At 46.5% G+C, this 20375-nt stretch overlaps 1 protein-coding gene across 5 annotated transcripts; it reads right to left on the reverse strand.

The window, feature by feature from the left end:
• Positions 1-777: 777 nt before the first annotated feature.
• Positions 778-20021, reverse strand: LOC135397297 (poly(A) polymerase type 3-like). 5 transcript variants are annotated; one of them, XM_064628768.1, is made up of 22 exons: positions 19920-20021; positions 19779-19834; positions 17741-17929; positions 16465-16531; positions 15982-16063; positions 15759-15868; positions 14869-15034; positions 14532-14621; positions 13923-14061; positions 13171-13364; positions 12695-12779; positions 12533-12586; positions 12344-12457; positions 12129-12229; positions 11722-11791; positions 11559-11622; positions 11325-11492; positions 9395-9649; positions 3739-3843; positions 2662-2757; positions 2407-2568; positions 778-2329 (listed from the first exon to the last, which is right to left on the reverse strand). In XM_064628768.1, exons 2-22 carry the CDS (start codon positions 19784-19786, stop codon positions 2273-2275), a joined length of 2376 nt encoding a protein of 791 aa, XP_064484838.1. In that variant the 5' UTR covers positions 19787-19834; positions 19920-20021; the 3' UTR covers positions 778-2272. The 5 variants fall into 5 exon arrangements, 4 of the variants coding, with proteins under 4 accessions (XP_064484838.1, XP_064484837.1, XP_064484839.1 ...); XM_064628767.1 differs by having other exon boundaries at positions 778-2161; positions 2259-2329; positions 19779-19978; XM_064628769.1 differs by having other exon boundaries at positions 2407-2550; positions 19779-19978.
• Between the last annotated feature and the right edge of the window lie 354 nt (positions 20022-20375).

Consider the following 20375-nt stretch of genomic DNA (forward strand, 5'->3'; position numbering starts at 1 on the left):
ACTTTTGATCCTGAGATTCTCTCTCCCCCTGGAGGGGAGGGAAGTACGGCGCTCGAAAACACTTTTTTGCGAAGAACAACTCTCAACATTACATCCTACTTGTCATCCTGGAAGAGAAGAACGCATTTCGACGTATTGCAACCACTTTATTGTGTCTTTAAACTGTACATCACATGAGCGTATCGCAACTACAACAGCCGATTTTACATTAAGAAATGAAGAAAGAAAAAAAAATCTTGACGAACTTCGTCTTTCCTATGCACAATATATAAAAAAAGAAAAACCATGCCTCCTGTGACATTTCTCAAGCATCCAGTACCCACCTGTTTTGACAACTTCACTGAGCGGAACAAAGCATCTATACCTTTCTCCTGTATTGGGCTCCGTCGATACGTAGAGCACTTCACTTCAAAACAGATACTTTGCATACAAAAGGTGCCATCCGAAAGGGTAGCTGTGACACCACGAAAGTACATTCTGAAATTCCTATTTACTCAACAATACCACTGAGATCAATGACAACTTCCTGGGCTCTTATCCTGTCGTCTGATGCTACATGTCCAATAGAGTTTGATAACGTCCAACATTATTTTTTTTTTTTCAGAACCCCAGAACACAAAACCCTGTGCCTAAGCGGTTGTTGCCACAATAATTTCCCTCACAAAAATACGCACCACACCAGTATAGATAGAACTAGAACATTCAGACTTTCAAATTCCTTCGTGTCAACGGGTACTTTCGAGGGCATCAAGATGGACATGAACTGGTGAAAATCAATTTTCTGGTTATGCAGCACTTCACAGAAACTGCGTGAAAATGCTTGTACTGTGGTCAGTTTCCATGTTGATTTTGAGATGATGATGTTTTTGCAACTGCAGACAGTTTGGTAAGGATTACCGATGCACATTTCAGGGGGGCGAAAACTGCGTATAAATAACGATCTCGAAGCACAGAATTTCCCAACTGTTCATTTCCAGTTTAACTCGAACTAAGACGAAGGAAAAAGCATCGCAAAGCTAACGCCTAAGGCCCATTCGTCAACATAGTTCTGCATTCTGCAAAACAGCGCTGCCAAAGCTACGAAAGGGTCGCCAATTTTTTTGTTACGCACTGGCGATCCAGCAGGCGTAGAACAGCGGGAAGGCTCCAATCCGAGCTAACACGGTGTAAAATAATATGCAGAAATCGTGTTTTGCCCGACAAAACAAAAACAATTTCTCGCAGCAGACGACAGCGTCCAGAGCAGCAGCAGCAGCAGCAGCAGTACATCACGCGCAGTACAAATCCATCTTTCCTCTAAAAACACGTCCACACCTGAGATAACACACCTTTTTTCTTTTCCCCTCAGCTACGTAGGTAAAATAATAATAAAAAAGAAAAAAGGCAGCCTAGAAACCTCGTACACTCCAGACTATATCACAAATCACTTCTTGCATTACAACATCACCCCCTCCTCTCTCTCTCGGGACGCTGCGATGGTTCCCGAGGCGCAAGAGTCCGTGTGTTCGCCTACGAGAACGCATCATCGGCCCCGACGTCGCATCTTCTCCCGAAAGCGCACACATAAAAGACACACCAGTCCAACAACCACTTGCTCTGCCCATCAACACGGGCTTCATCCCGTGCAGACCGGCGCGGTCTCCAGAGTCCAGAAAGAAAAGAAAGAAAAAAAGAGAAAGTCTCGCGTACACGTATAGATACAGCATACATATCAAAAGAAAGAAGCGAGGGAGAGCAAAGAGTGCTCGGAGGATTTTCGGACGGGCGGGCGGGCGAGAGGACAAGCACGCAGGAGGCCGTTTGCGCCATTCGTTACGAGTCCTACGTACGAATCGATCTGATTCAAACGTCGTCTTCCGCGAAATCGAAGGTTGGCAACCTACGTATGTACACATCCTGGTCACGCTGTCGTGTGCTAAGACATAAAAGGGAGGGTGGGGAACGGTCTAAACAGACCCACTTGCTCGCTGCTCAGCCCTCCGTGCAAACCCTGTACACACACACACGCGCGAAACCATTCTGCGGCATATTGTGACACTTTCCTGCCGAGTCATCCGTCGGGGGATCTCAACTGTACATCACGTCACCCGGTAACTCCGCGGCACACCACGTGCCCGCTGATGGGGTGGGGTGGGGGCCAAGTCCTTACCTGTCTCTCTCCCTGTAAAAGAGAATGAGACGAGGGAGAGAGAGGTGGGGAGAGGGATGGGTGGGTGGGTGGGTGGGCTGCAGCTTCGTCAGGCCCACAAGTCTTTTACCTGGCTGGCCATCATCAGACAGAGCCCAGGTCGATGTTGATGAGCTGCGCCGAGCCTGCGGCGTCTACGGTCTATGCAGAAAAATGAAGGTCGGATAAAGTCGTCACGGCCCGAAGTGGAGTAAAACTGCGGAAGAGCCACCACTCACGTCAGACGTTCCGTTCTTGTTCTGCACGGTCACCAGCGGCAGCTTCGAGATGTCCGCTCGACACGAGTCGTCCGCCAAGCTGGCGCCGAGGTCGTTCTTAAAGGACGGTTGAATAATGTGGTTCGTAGCTTTCGTCGCGATGTGCTGAAATGCAACGCCAGACTGGACCAGGGTTAAAATCGTGAAACGGGTAAACATGTATAGTTGGCAAGGACCCAAACCCAGCGAGAGATTAGGAGGGAGCGAGAATATTACCTCCGCGGAACATTCCAACGGTCCGTGCTGGCCATTGTCCGAACCGATGTGGTTCAGGGAGTTGGGAGATTGGCTTCCGTCTAGTCTTGACCCTCCCTGCAAAGGTGAGAGAGAGAGAGAGAGAGAGAGAGAAAGTGGCGGATGAGTGTACAATGCACAAAGCATTGGATACGCTCTAAGATCTAATCAAACACTGCAATGGTGTGTAGGAAGTTGATGCACAGTGACAGTGCATCGCTGCTCAAAAGTTGAGGCACGTGTGGGTCTGCATCCTTCCGCGCACCCGATTTTCACCAAAATGTTCCGCAGCTTCCGCTGACCCAATAGCGAGACAAAATGTAAAGGTGGAGCACAGCGCCGTAAAAAAAAAGACTCCACAGCAGTCCTTGTTGAGTGGATGCGAGCCCCCAATCCTGACATGCGCAGTCGCGAAGGTTTAAAGGGATGGTCACATCCGTTCCAGTCTATTTCGAAACTAAGTTGACATTTTATTCCTCGTAGACCTTTGACCATGGTATCGAAAATTCTGCACGAAATAGTGGCGTAATTTGACTGTTATTCGATGGAACACATGGGAAGAGTAGACGACGGATGTTGAGAGTATGCAGGAATTCCCTCTCTGGGAAAAACGTGAAAAACGTCACTCCCTAAGAACCAATGAGGGCGTGGCCTTGAGAGAAGAAATGCCACGGCGGTCTCCTTTGAGCTCCGCCCTCTCACTCCTCCAGTTAGGGAGCGATGTCACGCCTCCGCAGACCCTGCGGCAGCGGCAGCAGTGCTGATTTTTAAAATATGTTAATTTAATATACGAGCGCTTTTCGGACGTAAAAATTAGCCAAGTAGATCGCCGGGTGACGCCCAATATAGTAGTGGTATCGGTTTCAGAGATAGGTTTCCGGATGCAACTGTCCCTTTAAGCAAAACTGGACATCTGGAATGATCTCTGAACTCCCAGGCCTATCAACATTGACACGTCAGTTGTGAATTGGAGATATTTCTTTGGTTTCCATGCGGATGCTTTTGATACATTTGTACGTGGACGCAAGGTGTCAATACAGCAGTGTTGTTTACACATACTTCAGCCTCCAGAGCAGGGTCATCGCTCTTGCGCCTCTTGACGGGCTCGTCGCTGTTGCCTTCTACAGGTTCCAACTGCCGTTTCAACGACCTAGGTGGGGACCCCTGAAAGCAAAGGGAGAATAGTTGATGTACTACTGTGCCCAAGGTGTATGAAACGGGCAGTTCAAGCAACGTTTATGCCGACATGTTGCAAATTGTGACGTAGCAGTGCATTCAGAGTCCAGCAAAACCTCCAGTGATCTATTCACAACCTACAAAATGTTCTCACTACAGAATAACTTTTCCTCATGTTCGGTACACGTCAAACAGGTTGATCCTTGCGGGCGATATGTGAACTGAACGAGGCCCTTAAAATGTGTCCCATCTGTCCCCCCCCCCAGACTGCCTTTGCATTCTTATTCTTCGGCCCCAGTATTCTATACCCAGTGTAATTCACCTATCATTTCACTCTATATTGTAGGAAGGAATATCTCATACTTACACTTAAAAAGCTACAACAGCCTTGCTCTTTTAAACACGGGGCAGCAGAACGATTCTACTAGTACTGACGACACCATGCACAATTAATCGATTTATTTCGTCCCACAGAATTCGTACTGCGACTGGAGTACTGAGCCTTCTCTCTCTCTGCACTATTCGACAAGCAGGATCGTACCTTTATTTAGTAGAGTACCACAAAAACGAGACAGTGAATGAAAAAAAAAAAAAAAAAAAAGAGAACACTCAATTCTTTTGCTTTCTCGTTTGAGTGAAACGTCGGACAACTGCACAAGTACTAATTGCTAGTAGTTCCTAAAAGAAGAGAACAAGAACAACCCTAAGTGCACGGATCACACACAGCAGTGTTCAAAAATGGTGTCCTTCTCACGAGTGTCTTATGAAAAGTTTCTGCATAGTTTTTTTTTTTTCCCTGTTCCTCAATTCGTCCAGCAAAAAAAGCACCACTGTACGACATATTGTAGGCGGTGACGGTGGCAGTGACGGGAGAGCATGCCCGTTCGTCCTCTTTCTCTCTCTCTCTCCCATTTAAAACGACGTCGTCGCTGGCGTGACGGGCTTATCGTGACGTTTTCCACCCCCGAAGGTTGGTCGAAAGGTTGGTCGAAACGTGCGGTCGAAACTCGTGCAGCGCAGAGAACCGGGCTCAACGGCAGCCTTGGTAGTACGCACGGTCTCAGCCCAATACCTACAAGACAACACACAACAAGAGGGTATGGAATTTTGTTTCATCAGCTTCCTGTCTCTATAAACATTCAGGCCGTGGGCTCCGTTGCTACCAGTTCCCAGCGTTGCAGCACTCTTTTTTTTTTTTCTTCTAAGAGGCGAAGCTTTAGACATTTACAGGGTATCTACCAAATTGCGGCCTTCAAATTCCCCCGACTTTTCCAGGTTTTCACAGACTATTTCGAATTTCGAAGACTAGCGAATTCCCTGACAAAAAAAAAAAAAAAAAAGAAGGGAACTTGGAACTACTTTTCTGCCTTAGAGCTTGTCGTATTGGCAAACTTCAACCACGGGTCGGCACTCGCGATTTGTTGCGCATCATCACGGCACTTTCCTTTTCCCTGACTTAAGCTGCTTTTTGGCCAAATTCCCTGACAATTCCCTGTTTCCCACGTTGGTAGACACCCTGATTTAGACCACAACTCCATGCCTTATTGGTATTAGTTACCCCAAGGTTGCCTCTGTGCCCTCACTAATGTTAAAGGGGCACTAAACAGACAGAAGAGCAACGGTGTAACAGTTGGTACACGTTCATTTAACTCTTAAACATATTTTCTTAAATTATGAAGGCCTACAATGACGTAGTAGAGCAGTAATTACGAAACATGTCGTGCACTATTTCTTAAACTTGCTCCGCCCTATCATACCTTTGTCACACGGCTAACTAAATGGCATTCCCAGCGAACGACATTCGTCATTCGTTTGTATTGCATCGAGCTACACGAAAAAACAGAATGCCATTCGCCAATGGTGTTACTGTCGATAATTAAGACACCGGGGCCGAACATATGATTACACAGGTACATTAGTCCTATTTTAATTTCGTTTTCTCGAAAATAGCGAAACATTACATTATTTCACGAAATCGTCGCATTTCTGACGACACTTACTTGGCTAAGTATCACAAGCAAACATCAATTAAGAAGCCAATCTGCACCGCACTTGGCAACACTGCGACTGGGAACGAGGGTAGCTCTCAGAAAAATAGTGTTACGCGTCCCTTCCTTCGTGACAAAAGTTATCAAATTTCTTTTAAAATATTGAGTGCAACTTTTCATTCGTCTTTCATTTCTTCAAAGGGTTTATCGTTGCTGCTTTCGCTAACTCTCTACTGCGAGAGGGAAAAGCAAATGGGTTTCCCCAAAACTCATTCGCTGGGAATGACATTCAATCTGCCCTGTGACAGGGGTGTAAGTTCTCACGACAATAGCGTAGACGTCGTTCTGACGTTTCATGCGGGCCGCCGCTTATTCTGCTTAAACTTAAAGTTTCTTTTTTTAAATTTTTTATATCCATTACTCTACACTCTTGAGGAATGTCCCTCCACAACGTATTATCTGTACATCTTTTCTGGACGCCTTCACTAGCAGTAGGGTTGCCACCAGGCCGGTAATAGGGTCACTAAATAAGCTACGCTTCAGAGCAGCGACACTGAGCCGCCATGTTGTTTCGGATGACCTCCAGCGCCATCCATTTAGCGCTCTTCGAAGTGTCGTCTTCTTCCACTGCTGAACTTCACCTTCATCTATTTCTACTGCCAAAATAGAGGTGGGGCTGGAGGTCATCCGAAACAACATGGCGGCTCAGTGTCGCTACTCTGAAGCGTAGCTTATTTAGTGACTCTAGCCGGTATCATACCGGCACGGCCGGTTATTTGCTCGCTCTGCCGGTTGCCGGTACGAAGGTGATACCGGCAGCCTTTTGCCGGTATTTGTGGCTCAGGACCTTTCATATGGGCTTTTGCGGGGTTTTCCCTTCAACATTTCACTACAGCTTCAATAAATCTGGAGCATAGACCCAACTCCGCAGTCACCAGTTCTTATTATTATTACACACAGGAACATATGTTTCCTCGTATTATCTTGAGCTCTCTCTCTCGTTTTCTGCGTGTGCTCTTCCACCCATCACCCACTTCCCTTTCCCTCTATTCCACCTCCTCTCCCCCAGCCGGTATTTTTTACTACGAAAGGTGTCAACCCTGACTAGCGGCAATGAGATGACTTTATAAGCCACAGTAATTAAGTGAAACGCCTCAGCAGCGGTGGAGCCACAACAGTGGGCAGCACACAGGTTGTAGCAGTTCCCAAGTTCCCCCCGTGCAGCCGACCTTGTGGGAGTCCGGGATTGGTCGACGACGCAAAACGTCACTTGCGGATGAGTCCGTAAATACAAGTTTCTGATACATCTTCCCCCTTCCATGCAGGCCAGTGATGTTTGCTGATGCATTAGAGGTAGGAGAGAGACGCACAGATTTCGCTCTTTGATCTGCTTTTTAAACAGTAAAAGCGCTTGTGTTACACAAAGCCTTGCACATATATTTAGGTGGGGTGAGACGCCTGCTCTCACTCGGTGCAGTTTTTTAAACGAAGTACTACATTCAGTTTAGTGCCCCTTTAACCACACCGAAGTACACTTCAGTGGCTCGTCAATGCTAACCCCACCAAAGCATATCTCTACGCCTTTTGAATGCTAGCTTTGTCAAAGTACACCTCTAATTCCACCGCATCTTCCTGCTTCATTGATGCCAGGAGATTAAGGTAGTCGAACCGTAGTCTACTTAGATCGAAGTTACTCCCAACACTTCTATATACCGATACAAAAGCACACGTACGATTCACGTCCAGGTACGGCGGACCATTTCAGACTTCCAAGGAAAAACGCTGTCATAACCCGGATCGGTTGTGCCAACAGTGCAGGTCTGCGACATTAGCCTGTTTCGAACAGGAATCCGTGAGACGCCTCCCTTTTAAACATGCGAGTCACACTATACGTAGCAAGTTTACGTCTAAGCAGATTCGTCAAACGCATCGTACATGCGAAACTTGTTGGCACGTGGCATAGTTGAAGGGCTGTACACCCTTCGTAGCCTTGAACAAACGTTGAAAACTGTCACAGTTTTTAAGGCGGACTCACTTCTTAAGAACGTTTATGGAAAATTTCTGTTCGCAGGGTTCTCCTAAACCTCGATAAACTTCTGCATGGAACGGGTGCAGGCGTGTTCCTCTCGAATCTGTCTAGGGAACGACACAATTTTGAAGGCCTGAAGCGATCTGCCGATTTTTGGCGAACTAAAGTTTGTCAAATTTTCAATACATGCAAGTCTACGGGAGATGCAAGCAACAAAATCGCTTCTCTCGGCACGCACGGCTGCAATATCTGAGCAAAAATTATGTAATTCCCTACAGTAACAGTCCAGGAACTGATTGCAATCAACAAATTCGACAAACTCGCCGCAGTTTTCTGGATCCCTGCACACGAAAATAACGGTTTTGTCATTCGCTACCGTGTCCTACACGCTGGCGCCAATTACGTCACTTCCTTAGGGCACGGGAGGAAAGCTAAATAAAGAAAACAATTTTCCAACGGTGCCATCAATCCTCGCTGGAAGCGAACGTAACTCGATCGCGTGAGTCCGCCTTAACGTGGACTATATCAAATGTAGCCGTAACACCTACTACTACAGACCTCCGCTACCGCCAAAGAACTGGTCGTCAGTGGTCTCCTGACTGCAGTGATCCGCAGCTCAACGACCCTAGGGCTACTTGTCAGCACAGTACAGTGATGGACAAAAGTTTACGGAACACGCTCCGGCACACTCCTTCCTCAGAGTGACGTGGTAGCAGCGAATGGGAGAGTACGGACTTACAGACATGTGCCTAGGTAACCCAGTGACCTGTTTGCAAGTCCGTACAGTACCAGTCGCTCTGGAACAAGTTCCGTAAACTTTTGCCCAGCACTGTACAACGTTCCTACCGCTCTTGAGCGCACTTATACTTACAGCCCGAAGTCTTCGGGAAATATTTTTCCCCCCAAATTCGGGGGTAAAAATCGGGTAAACAAACGTGTTATAAATTTGTGCGAATTTGGGTGGAAAAGCTTCCAGTATGCTAAATTTGGGGATAAATCCGGCCCAGTTACTCAAATTAACTGCACTGGTTTGGTACCAACGGTGAGGTAACTGCATCTGCTGCCATACAAGTTGGTGTGTATTCCTATAGACGTCTCGGAGGGCAATTTGTCGGGTAAAAAAATCGGGTTTGACCCTAAAGAGGCAACCTTCAATTCGGGGAAGAGTCTGGTTAAACCCTAAAACTTCAGGCTCTAACTATACTTTGTTGGTTGTCCCTGATACTACTTAACTGTTCCCACGCTTGCTCCCTGAAACATATCCGCAGCTTCCCTTGCCAATCATCACCACCTCACAGATCCCACCGACTGACTGACCTCGAACGCCTGATCACCTCACTGAACCACTTCTATACTCCACATCTCTGCTGGCCGCGCTTCAGCTGCTCGTATGCACTTCGCCCCACATACCTCACTGTTCATCAGCACCCGGACAGTCCCTTTGCACTGGATTGGTCTCGAATTCGGAACAAACCCCCATGAACTTCTTTCCACGAGAGTCTGGGAAAGAAGAGGTGTTTACCTGCAACTGGTGCGTGGTGTTGTCAGCCTGTGGCCGGTCTAGGAAGGGCAACTCTCCCCATCCGAGCCCGACCGCGTCCATGAAGGCGGCACTGTTGGCCTCGTCCGAACGGCACCGCTTCGACCCCTCTTCCTCGTCCCCGGGGCCCAACCCTCCATCGGGGCAGCTCACGGAGTCCCCTAGGGGCTCCCCACCCTCGGGGTCCAGCTTCCGCTTGTGGTGCACCCCGGACGCTGGTGGTGTGCTGCTGGAATGCTGAGCCACATTGCCCATGCATGGGTCATCAAGTGTACACAGACATATGCTCTTCTCCAGAGCTCATAATTAAAGGCCCCACAAGGTTTTAAATTAGGGGATGTTAATTATGCGAAGAAACTTAAAGGTTCAACAAAAGACTTAATAGCAAATGATTTTGTGACAAACACCACTAGCTTTCTCAGATTCTAGGATAGTAGGAGCGAGTCTCTGCGGCTATGTTTGCGTAATTAATTTGATACTTTTGCGATTAAGCGCAGTTGGTAACCAATTTTTCAGTTCTGGAAAATTCCGACTGATTTCTTTGGGGAAAACTATTGGCACCTTCAAATGCTACAGAGGGACAAGATGCTTCCACCTCCAAAGTTACGGACAGTTTCCTAAAAGAACAGGTCCATTTTTCGTGCGCAGCATTCTCTATTGATTGAATTTTGCGCCGACTTAATAGGCAATGAAATCGCTGGACAAGTTCTCGGTTCACTAGGCGTCAACGGCAAAAATGTCCCCGGTGCTCAACCACAGTGGTCCCTGCAGCTGTGACAAGGAATTTGTCGTCATGAATTGCCCTGTGCTCACGCAGCAAAGCAGACACTTATGGACAGTTTTCTATGACACCGAGTCGATTTTTGCCACCGATTAAAAATTCAGATTCCTCGATTATCGGGACCAATATCTGTCTCCAAGAGGTCTGAAAAATCGGTTAGCAACTGCAATGTACTACTGACTTAATGCCTTTCATACAATAAGCGTCACTGCATCAAGAACACTGGCATTATACAGTCGAGCCTGTTTATTACCATCTTCAATATAGCGGTAACTCCCAAAATTACAATCAAATTCCTGGTTCCCGTGAGCTCATCCACTAAAGTGCTTGCAAATGAAACACTGATATAACAATCACCGTGAAAGCGATTGTTCGCGTATAGCGATCAGAATTCTCCCGACAGCCCGTAAAACGTGTGAACAATCGAAAAGGAAGATACCATTTTTTTTTCATTGAAAACAAATTAGTCGCATTTTCAGGTGCCTTAGCCTCAGTCAGAATTAAAGTGCGAAAGAGGTGCATTTATCTACACATATAACCGCCGGTGATGTGCGCGCTGCAACGTGCGCGACTTCAAAGTCTTCAAAGGAGGCTGCTCTCCCCCTCCACATTGTTCTCTCGCCCTCAAGTTTTCTTCTGGTCTGCTGCGTAAGGTACGATTGACGCCTGCTGTTCCCGGATTCATGTTGATGAGGAAAAGGACATGGCTCGCCTCGAAGTTGCACACGCTCGACTGATTTTGTACTGGTGCAAAACCTTGTTTCGAAGTACCATGGCTTCCAAAATGTGAGTTGGCGGATGAGAACGATGATGACTATGGCTCTGGCTCTGGCTAACGAGCCATGGACGAAGTCGTCGATCTCAAAAGGTGGTGTGTTGGCAGCTGTGTTGTTTTTGGAAAAGCTTTCAACACAAACCTGTGTCAATTTAGGTCTATATAAAAATGCTTTTGACTTCTCAACAAAACGCGAATGTTCAGCGTCGTTCTACTTCGTCGACATGATGCAGACTGGTGATTTCATGAAAGCTCCGACGTAACGATCAGATTTTCGCCTTCCAGTCAATATCGTTATAAACTGGCTCGACTGCAATAGAAGTCCTGGCCCAACCAGTCGCGAGAAAAGTTCTCACCATGAGTTCGAAGGATGAGTCTCCGTCCCTGTTCTTTGCGTCTATCATTGGACTGTCCCCGGTCAGGCCCAAGAGGGCAGAGTCCGACTTGCTGGTGGCCAGGGATTTTTTATTCATCACCGGCGTGTTACCCGGACTTCCTTGGGGCGTTGAGTTTGGTGTCGTACTCTGGAACAGAAAGTCCACGCGCAAAGTCGGACAAAAGCTCGCCGTGTGGCAGGAACAGGAACTTACCACCTTTCCCTTCTTTTTACAGCGATTCAGTATAGGCTGCGGTAAGTATTTCACCAGTTCTCTCCTAAGAGGAAGAGGAAGGCAGAAGCATGTAAAGACAACAGTAACTACAAATTGGTAAATAATGGGTGAGACAATGTGGTGAAAAATCCACGTAACCCACCGCCTAACATGTTTGATGTCGATGTCCATGTCTTGTTTGTACATGTTGATGGTCATGGCTTGTCTTTTGACTGAAAAGCGTAACAACGTTTCTGTAAACTTACTTTCGTCGATTAAAGGTAAAGAAAAAAAAAGAGGACGTGGCAGGGTCAGAAGGCCAGAACCAGGGTTGGCTACCGTAAACGAAAACGGTATAATTACCGAAATTCAACGGGAAACGAAAATGGAAACGGAAAACAGAGTTCTTAAAAGGAGACTGAAACAGAAACGGCTACCGAAAATCGTCCAGAAACAGAAACGGAAACGAAAAGCAGTGTTTCTCAGTTACTGGAAACGGAAACAGTAATATTTTCGGTAGCCAACCCCGGCCAGAAAACACATTTTGCCCAGAGTTAATTATAGCCGTACCTGTTTCTATAAAGGACGAAATATCGTACGTAAGGTCCACGTTGACGTGCTCCGTCTTGCTGAACTGCAGGCCAATGAACCACATGGACTGAAGTTTGTCGCTGTAATGCGGAACGGACAAGTGAGCATGCTGGCAACATTACACGCTCATTTACGCAGCTTCAAGCGCGGTGGTGCGCCAAGCTACCGTGCTTCAATGAGCGCACTCCACTCACCCGTCCGGTTCACATGGTGGGAACGACTCAGGATTGACGTGAGCAATCTCTATGTAGGGATGCCTCTCCAGGTTGGAGATGAGGATTCGTATTTTAGACTCAACCAAACCATACCTACAAACAGATCGACCAGTGAGCATGCGGTGTACGACCGCACACGCTGTTATCCGCTACGGATACTGTTCTTACCATTCCAAATGATGCTCCTTTGTTGATGCAGTAGCTATGACAACTATGAAATGCCTGGCAGTTGGATAAAAAGAAAACAAATTGAAAAAAAAATGTGGTTCATGAGAGACGTCACAGTTACGGGCAACCACGTGCTGCTAAAATTTCGATGGGTGCGCTTACTTGTACTTCGCAAAGAAGTTGGGCGGGTCAAACAGTTTCATCCAATCCGCTCGTCCGAGCATTATGTCGTCTGTGATGGCGAGACCTGAGCAGACGACACAGAGTCAGCAAATTTAAAGTGTTCAATCCTTTATACAAAACATCACGGGTGAAGCCCTCACCTCACCTCAAATATCGTGAGGTGAGGGTGAGGAACACCCCCCCCCCCCCCATCTCGCACGCCCTCGTGAGGGTGCCCACCTCTGGACATAGGCAATACCACGAAATTTTGCAGAATTGCGGAAAGCTAGGGTCTCTAATTGCGGGTGTAGCGGAGAAGCCCAATGTATGTAATCGCAAAAGAACGGAGCTGCGGCACAACGTCAGCAAGCTGCTTCACCACAACGCTGTTCACGTTCACACCGGATAAGAACTGGACGGGAACGCAAGTCTAACGTATCTTTATTCAGCAGTCCCCAAAAAAACTTCCTTCTTACCCTGCTTGAACTCCTGTCCCATGATGACCCTTGTTGACATGGAGACGTTGAATGTGGAGTTCTGCTGCGGATATGCGGGGGTGATGATGGGCATCAGGTGAAAGCGGTCGGCGACGTTGATGCGAGGGTCCCAGACAGGAAAACCCAGCTTGTTCTCCTCCGGCTGTTTTAGTAACACTGGCTTCGGCCAAGGCCTGCGATTGTTTATCACACGCTTTTTCGTAACGTTCCCCTTGGCGACGGTGAAAACGTGCATCCAGAAAGTACCGCATAAACGGGAATATTGGTCGAGCTGCAAAAAATTGCTTCCCGTCTCGTCGAAGGGGGAAAAATTGGTGTTGTCATCCGGCAACTTGCACGTCTTCCAGGGGCACATTCAGGGAAGCTTCTTGGAGGGGGGAGGGAGGAAGAAGAAAGAAGAAGAAGAAGAAAGAAGAAGTAGAAAGAAGAAGAAGAAAGAAGAAGAAAGAAGAAGAAAGAAGAAGAAAGAAGAAAAAAGAAGAAAAAAGAAGAAGAAAGAAGAAGAAGCAGTATGAAGTGTTTTATCTACCGATTCACTTAGCTAGCTGAAACAAGCTTTGCAAAGTAAGCTTGCCTGAAAGGCTTTTTTTTTCTAACTGTACGGCTAGCTTTGATCAGAAAGCCGATGACACCCAAAACAGTGCGCTTGGGTCGACTTATAGAAAGGATCAACCGAAAACCCGGTTTATGCGGTAGGAAACGGGACAAAGAGAGCGCGGTGCCGTACTGACCACTGTGAGAAGACGAGGAAGAACTTGTGAACTAGAGTAGCTGCGGCAGCGTTCGGGTAGAGCTGGCAGGTGCGGGCCACCAGCATGGCCCACGACACGCCCCCGAGGTAGCCAAGGACATTGGAGTACACACCGTGCTCTGCACACACCACTCCGATTAGCAGAGTACAATACTCAACTGCAGTACAGTCGCCAACCGATTCTTTCAGCCTCTCTCTAGGAGCCACGAACTTGGCCAAAATTATCGAGTACCCAAAAATTTTTAGTCAAAAGCAAAGGGTAACATCTTTCCGAAGCCTTGTACTATTGGGATATGTACAAGACGTTTATAGTACAGGGAGATTATGGCAGCCCCACGAGGGTCTCATGGGGCATAACGTGAAGGGGGGGATACATAAAAACTCTTTACGCACAAAGGTAGTTGGCAAGACGACCAATGCCAGGGGAAGAGCACTCCAATCAATCACAGTGTATTCCACAGTGTTGCCTCGAAAATCACAAAGTCTCAATTTTTTAAACACTCCGGAATCGATCAGCGACTGTACCAGATCAGTGCTGGCATTATATTGCCAACAGTTTAGAAGCTACATGTACCACAGTATAACTCACTTTTGGCCCATAATTTGATCGCCCGTAGAGATAACCTGAAGGTTTCCCTGTTGGGCACCAGGTGGAGGATCTCGTCCGTTACACGACACCCTGTTGAGAGAAAACACGTTTGCGTCTGTGACACTAATAAAAAAAAAAAAATGTTCCCTCCCGAGAAAGGAACGGGACGGAAAAGCAACAGCCGTTCTTGTTACCAAGGTATTTTTAAATGGACCACGAGCTTTCACAAATTGCTCGTGTAACCAGAAACGAAAGCAGTCCCCCGAATGAGGAGCTCTCTGCATTCATGCCACACAAGAAGAGAGTTAGGGAAAAAAAAGGCAAGAAGCAAGCTCACCATTAAGGCTGCGGACACACTTTGGGTCCAAGTTTTTGAGGATATTGACGTCCCTGAGGTCCTGGTCCTCTGGAATGTCCTTCAGGGCCAGACGTGCAAACAGCATGTCCAGTTCAATCCCATCGAAGGTCATCTTGATTACGGGAACAAACGCCTCTTCAACAGCCTAGAGACAGACATCCATAGTTGAATCTCGACACACCAGTTTTGGCATCGCTAGACAAACGGCCCACGGACAACCAGGAATTCACGAGCCAACGCTCCACATTGATCACTGAAAAACATTACCTTCCCACAATAAGTATCTGGTGCACAGATGAAGTGTACTTGGGGGTTCTTCTTGGGTTAAATCCAATTTCTCACGATATTTGCACCCCGGACCAATTTTCTGAAATTCGGGCATAACCCGATTTCTCCCCAAATTCCGCGACGTCTTTCAACCTCATATGGCTTCACAGTGAAAGAATAACGAAATAATGAAATGGGAACAAAAGAAAAAATAAATTCAATTCAATTCAATTCAATCCAGTGGGCCACGAAAAGGGTGAAGCACGTTATCAACCTTAATTCTTAAACACCTGAAGGTCCTCCTCTCCAGTCACCTCCTAGGTAGTACCAAAGGCCGGGTTTTTTGGACACCTGTCTGAATTCCATTGGTCATCCCTGCAATCATCTCTCCAGCTTGACACACGCGATTTTAATCTCAACCGAAAACTCCCGACAACATAAAATACGTGACAAAACGCCCACCCCGGTTCTTCCCCGAATTTCATTTCGAGAGCATCATCAACCAAATTTCAAGAATAATAAAACCCGAAAACGAAGAAGCCCAAGTGAACCACATTCCGGGAACCCTCTTCACCGACACAAACTAGGAACGGAGTCCTAACCCTGAGATCCTTGACTTCTTCCTGTTGCCGCAGCAGGTCGACAAAGGAGGAGAAGAAATCCGACCGCTCGATGTGCCTTGGCGCAACGCATAACGTGTCGATATCAGCACCTGTACCAACAAAAGACATATTTCATCCACTCCGTAGGCCTCCTATGGCTGAAAAGTACTGCAATTATGAAAACACACAAAGGGGCAAGCCATGCAAAAACAAAAACACCTACCCTTTGTGTGAACCCCAAGCCGGTAGGAACCAAACGTGTATATTTTCCCGCCAACATTTTCTGCTGCATTTGGGGGCATGTTCTGAAATAAATTGCCACAATGAGCATTTTATCCCCCAAAAGAGCGCAACTATACAGCAATAAGACGCAGTTTTACACCTGCGAGAAACTTGAGAAATGCCAACTCTTCACGCGAATATGTATTTCTTATATTCTGCATCGAATTTGATCCCGAGCAAAAGTTCATGCTTAGCGTTCAGTCTTTGCTGATTATTTTACCGCAATAAGTGTTTATCTGGACCAATAATTTCCTAAACATTTGACATTCCGGCCTCAAATTATAAGCAAAAAAGAAATAAATGTTTCAATGAAATGAAATGAAAATGAATGAAATGAAATTCAGTCATTTAATAGATCTGGTAGTCTGTATGTGGGTCAAAACTATCCCATTACAACAAAAAATATTGCCCTCTTTGCGCTTACTTTTTTTATGCTGACATCGTAGATCCATTGCCTCACCAGCTGATTTATCTTCGACAGCACTTCCATCCTGCAATGCGGAGTCCATCAAAGTTTGTTGCTCAAGATACAGAAGAATGGTGTGCACCATTTTTAGCCCAGAGGGATCTTTGTCTTTTGCGGATTAAAACACTCAGACAAGGAAAAAAAAATCCTATATTTGGGTGCTCAAGTTGGGAGGGTATTAATTGTGCCAATAAGAAAAAGTACGTATTTTTACAATGATAACGATGATTCAGCACTTTATGCGGCATGACAACTGCGATTATGAGCGATATACGGACCACTTTTCCTTTGCTTGTACATTTTGAAGTGCACCCACCATCGAGTAAATACACATAAAATACCACCTCTGCCAACATTGTACAGGGTTCGCCAAGATAAACTTCGGGGTTTGTAACGAAGGTAAAACAAATTAGAACAGTGTAGGAAAGCCAAAGTAGATGTTAGAAGACGTATTATGCCCCAAAATTTTATGTCGATAATGCCACTTGGTCTGTTTCTCTGCGGATAAATCGCGAAAATTAAAAAATCGCCGCTTCCTAAACGGCTATACCTGTGTTTCAGCTTCTTTCCGTCAGGTGGCGAAACGGTCGAACGCGACGTTGCAGAGTACGATTCTGCATTCAGTTCCACTTGCTCAGATTTCGATGTCGTCTGCAATGCCACGTTCGACCGTTTCGCCACCTGACAGAAAGGAGCTGAAACAAAGGTATAGCCGACAAGGCAGCGGCGGTTTTCTAATTTTCACGATTCATCAGCAGGGGAACGGACAAAATGGCAGTGTCGACATAAAATTTTTGGGCATAATATGTCCTCTAATATCTACTTTAGCTTTCCGACACAGTTCTTATTTGTTTTATCTTCGTTACAAACCCCTAAGTTTATCTTGGTGAACCCTGTACATTCATGCTAGCATTGCCACCCAGTTGCTTGCACCCTTGGTTAGGTCCGAACATCAACCTTGGGACCGTGCATGCATAACATGAGCGCAACAGTAACAGGGGCGCTTCGTGACTGCAGCACATGCTCACAGTGAGCACTACAGATGTGCATTGCACACATGTGGTCAAGATGACCTTTCACGGATCGCATTCCAGTCCTTTAATGCAGCTGAACGGGGAATCCACAGAAATGGGATTCTCGTTGCGGTCTTTTTGTGCTGCCTTTCATTGTTACAGACTTGAGGGCCGGCCAATCGGAAGACGGGTGGTTAAAAACGCAGGCGCGAGAAACTGACCTGTGTGCGAGCTCCTCTTCGGATTCGAAGAGGCCAAACTGGCGCAGGGCTTCCTCCAGCTCCTTGGTGCGCACCAGGTCGGTGGCCTTGGGGGTGGCGACGCTTATGGGGGAGGTCACCCCCAGCGTCTTCTCCAGTGACACGCCCCCCACGGGCAAGGGGTCCCCCCGGCCCCCCACTGTGGGGATGCTGAAACGACCAGAATGGGAACGCCAAACTTTTTTGGGGGAAGCTTCGAGGTTGTCCCCCCTTGTGCATGTTCCGGCCTCAGTAAAAATTACTTTCCTTCGAGTATTTTTTTCTTCTTCTCTCGTTTAGAAAGATCAGCTCTGTGTGATCCTTTGAAAACTCTGGCTAATCCGAGTAGAAATTCGAAATTCCAAGCTACATTGATAGCTTTTTGTCCAGCCTCCTTCACTTTGTGGAAATAAATAAATAAATTCTGTCGAACCGCGCAGGACAGAAAGTTTGCGGTATCACTAGTCGTAATCACAACGGCGACCTTTTCACAATATTTTTCAATTTGCGGGACAACCACAAGGCTGTTGTAGGCAGGTCTTCTCCACTGGCTATGCAAAAGCAAGCCGTTAACCCTGCATGGCTAACTACGTTCGCCAAACAGCTATATTAAGACGTCTACGCTGTCTCAACACTCTGGGCAAGTTCCCAAAGGCACTTGCGCTTGCACGCGCTCAACGTGTGATGCTAAAGTTTCTCGCATGTTCTTATTTCATGCGTGTAAACTTCTCACAGGAATTCGTTCTGACTGTCAACGATGTAAGCTGCAGCTGCCACGTGCGGTAGAACCCATACACGGGCAGAGTTACGCTAATGGAGCAAATGGATGTTGAGTTTGCGGAATATCATATCAATGTACGCAACATGTTCCTTCCTTGTTTTCTGAACCAGAGATATATGCGATACATTTACTGTTTTTATACTTCGGGTGAAGTGTCGCAGCATTTAGTTTGACACGACCACATACTTTGCAGCTACTGTAAGCTAAAAACTCGTATTCCAAAAAAAAAACAAAAAAAAAAACAATCATGTTTACAAGAGTATATTGATTGCAGATGATGGAATGTTCTGCGCGTTTTCTGAGCGAAAAACATCGCACATGCAATAGAATTTTTTCAAAACTTGTTCAGTAATACTAGAACTATTTTTTTTTTTTTTTTTGCTGCTGGCTCACAGGAACTACTTTTGCATATAGGAAAACTATAAAGACCATTAGAACGCGGTATGAAAGTGAACTGTACTTTGACAGACATGTAGCTCTTACACACTCCTTGCTCCCGCAACACAATGACGGGGAACAAACAACATGAAACGTGTAAAACACGGTGTTTCCGATTGGCTAACAGGCGGTCGCAGGCTCCTTGGAACTGAAGCGTCGTCCACTGCTCATTTCGTAATCAACAACGTCACACCTCGAAGCGCAATTAATTTCGAAATGTCACTCCGGTTTTGCAGAAGTTTTTGAAGCTTGTTACTGCGCTGCGACCCATGACCTGTATACTAAGTAGACTACGAGACAGGCATGCGGTACACTTAGTATACCCGCTAAAAATGCATGGAGCTTGACACCGGTTGCGTCAGAAGTAGCCAGTCTTTCGCTGAACGTGCTACGGTTTCAAGTTTCCACAGCGCGATAGTTTCCGGGCCACGAACGGGATAGCTCCATTCAGACTCGTCTGACGGTCGTACGTCGTCGGTAATACGCCGGGACGAACCGCAAGCTGGCGGCGAAAAAGCCAGGCATTTCTCGGAATTCGCGGTGCAAACCGCTGACCATGTAACATAAGCCTACTTTATGTTCGTAACAAAAATGTTACTTTTGCCTTTAAGGAGGCAGATACAAAGTTCTCCTGGTGAACGGCGAGGGTATGAGCGAATTTTACACGATTTAAGCGCGCGGTATTTTAGAAATGCGAAGGAAATGTGGGCAATGTTATTGTTTGTAAGCTAAGCCTAAAGGCAGATTGCAACTATTGACACAACAGCGGATGAGTGATGTTGTACTCATGGAGCGACTCACCTCGCCATGTTGCGCTTCACTCTTCACGAAGTGAGAGATGCGAAGCCCTCAACTTCCTACCAGGTAGTTTCATGAATGAAAATATGCACAGTAACGACGCTGAAACACAAACAACACGTAGGCTGTCTGCTGTGAACTTACACTACAGCGGGACTTCCGAACTCCATGTTCCTGCGATCTTGGCGGAAGTCCATTTTCGGTTTCTATACGCCAGGTGGCTAATAAAATAAATCGTTATTTATTAACTGCCCCGTAAGTGGTACTTGTGGATGCAAATAAAGTGGTCGTTACTGGTACGCAGACTGCGTTTTTGCAACACAGAAAAGTAGTGCAAGAGGAAACCAGTCGTTCACGAGCGCCACAAGCCTGAGGCGTCAAGACGATTTTAAAGTCAAAGCTAATCCCCAAAACGACTGCCTCGAAGAAGGAAAGTGGTATCAAGAGCAGACGACATCTACTAAAAGTTTTCATCAAACAATGATGCAGTTTGAGCTATTCCCTCCTTGAAAAGCAATGATTATCGAAATTATTCGTCTGCCTTTCACTATATTTGGAGGGATCCAAAATGCAGTCTCTAGAATTGTTTCCCTCGCAGTC

Source organism: Ornithodoros turicata, chromosome 6 (assembly GCF_037126465.1).
Source record: "Ornithodoros turicata isolate Travis chromosome 6, ASM3712646v1, whole genome shotgun sequence".
NCBI lineage: Eukaryota > Metazoa > Arthropoda > Arachnida > Ixodida > Argasidae > Ornithodoros > Ornithodoros turicata.

What these genes read in the sequence shown, in the direction of transcription:
- LOC135397297 (XM_064628768.1), bottom strand. An exon ending in ACGATGTCAGCATAAAAAAA is followed by an intron (nt 16,064 to 16,464) that starts GTAAGCGCAAAG and finishes AATTTATTTCAG; the next exon opens with AACATGCCCCCAAATGCAGC. An exon ending in ACTCATCCTTCGAACTCATG is followed by an intron (nt 9,650 to 11,324) that starts GTGAGAACTTTT and finishes AATGTGGCTCAG; the next exon opens with CATTCCAGCAGCACACCACC.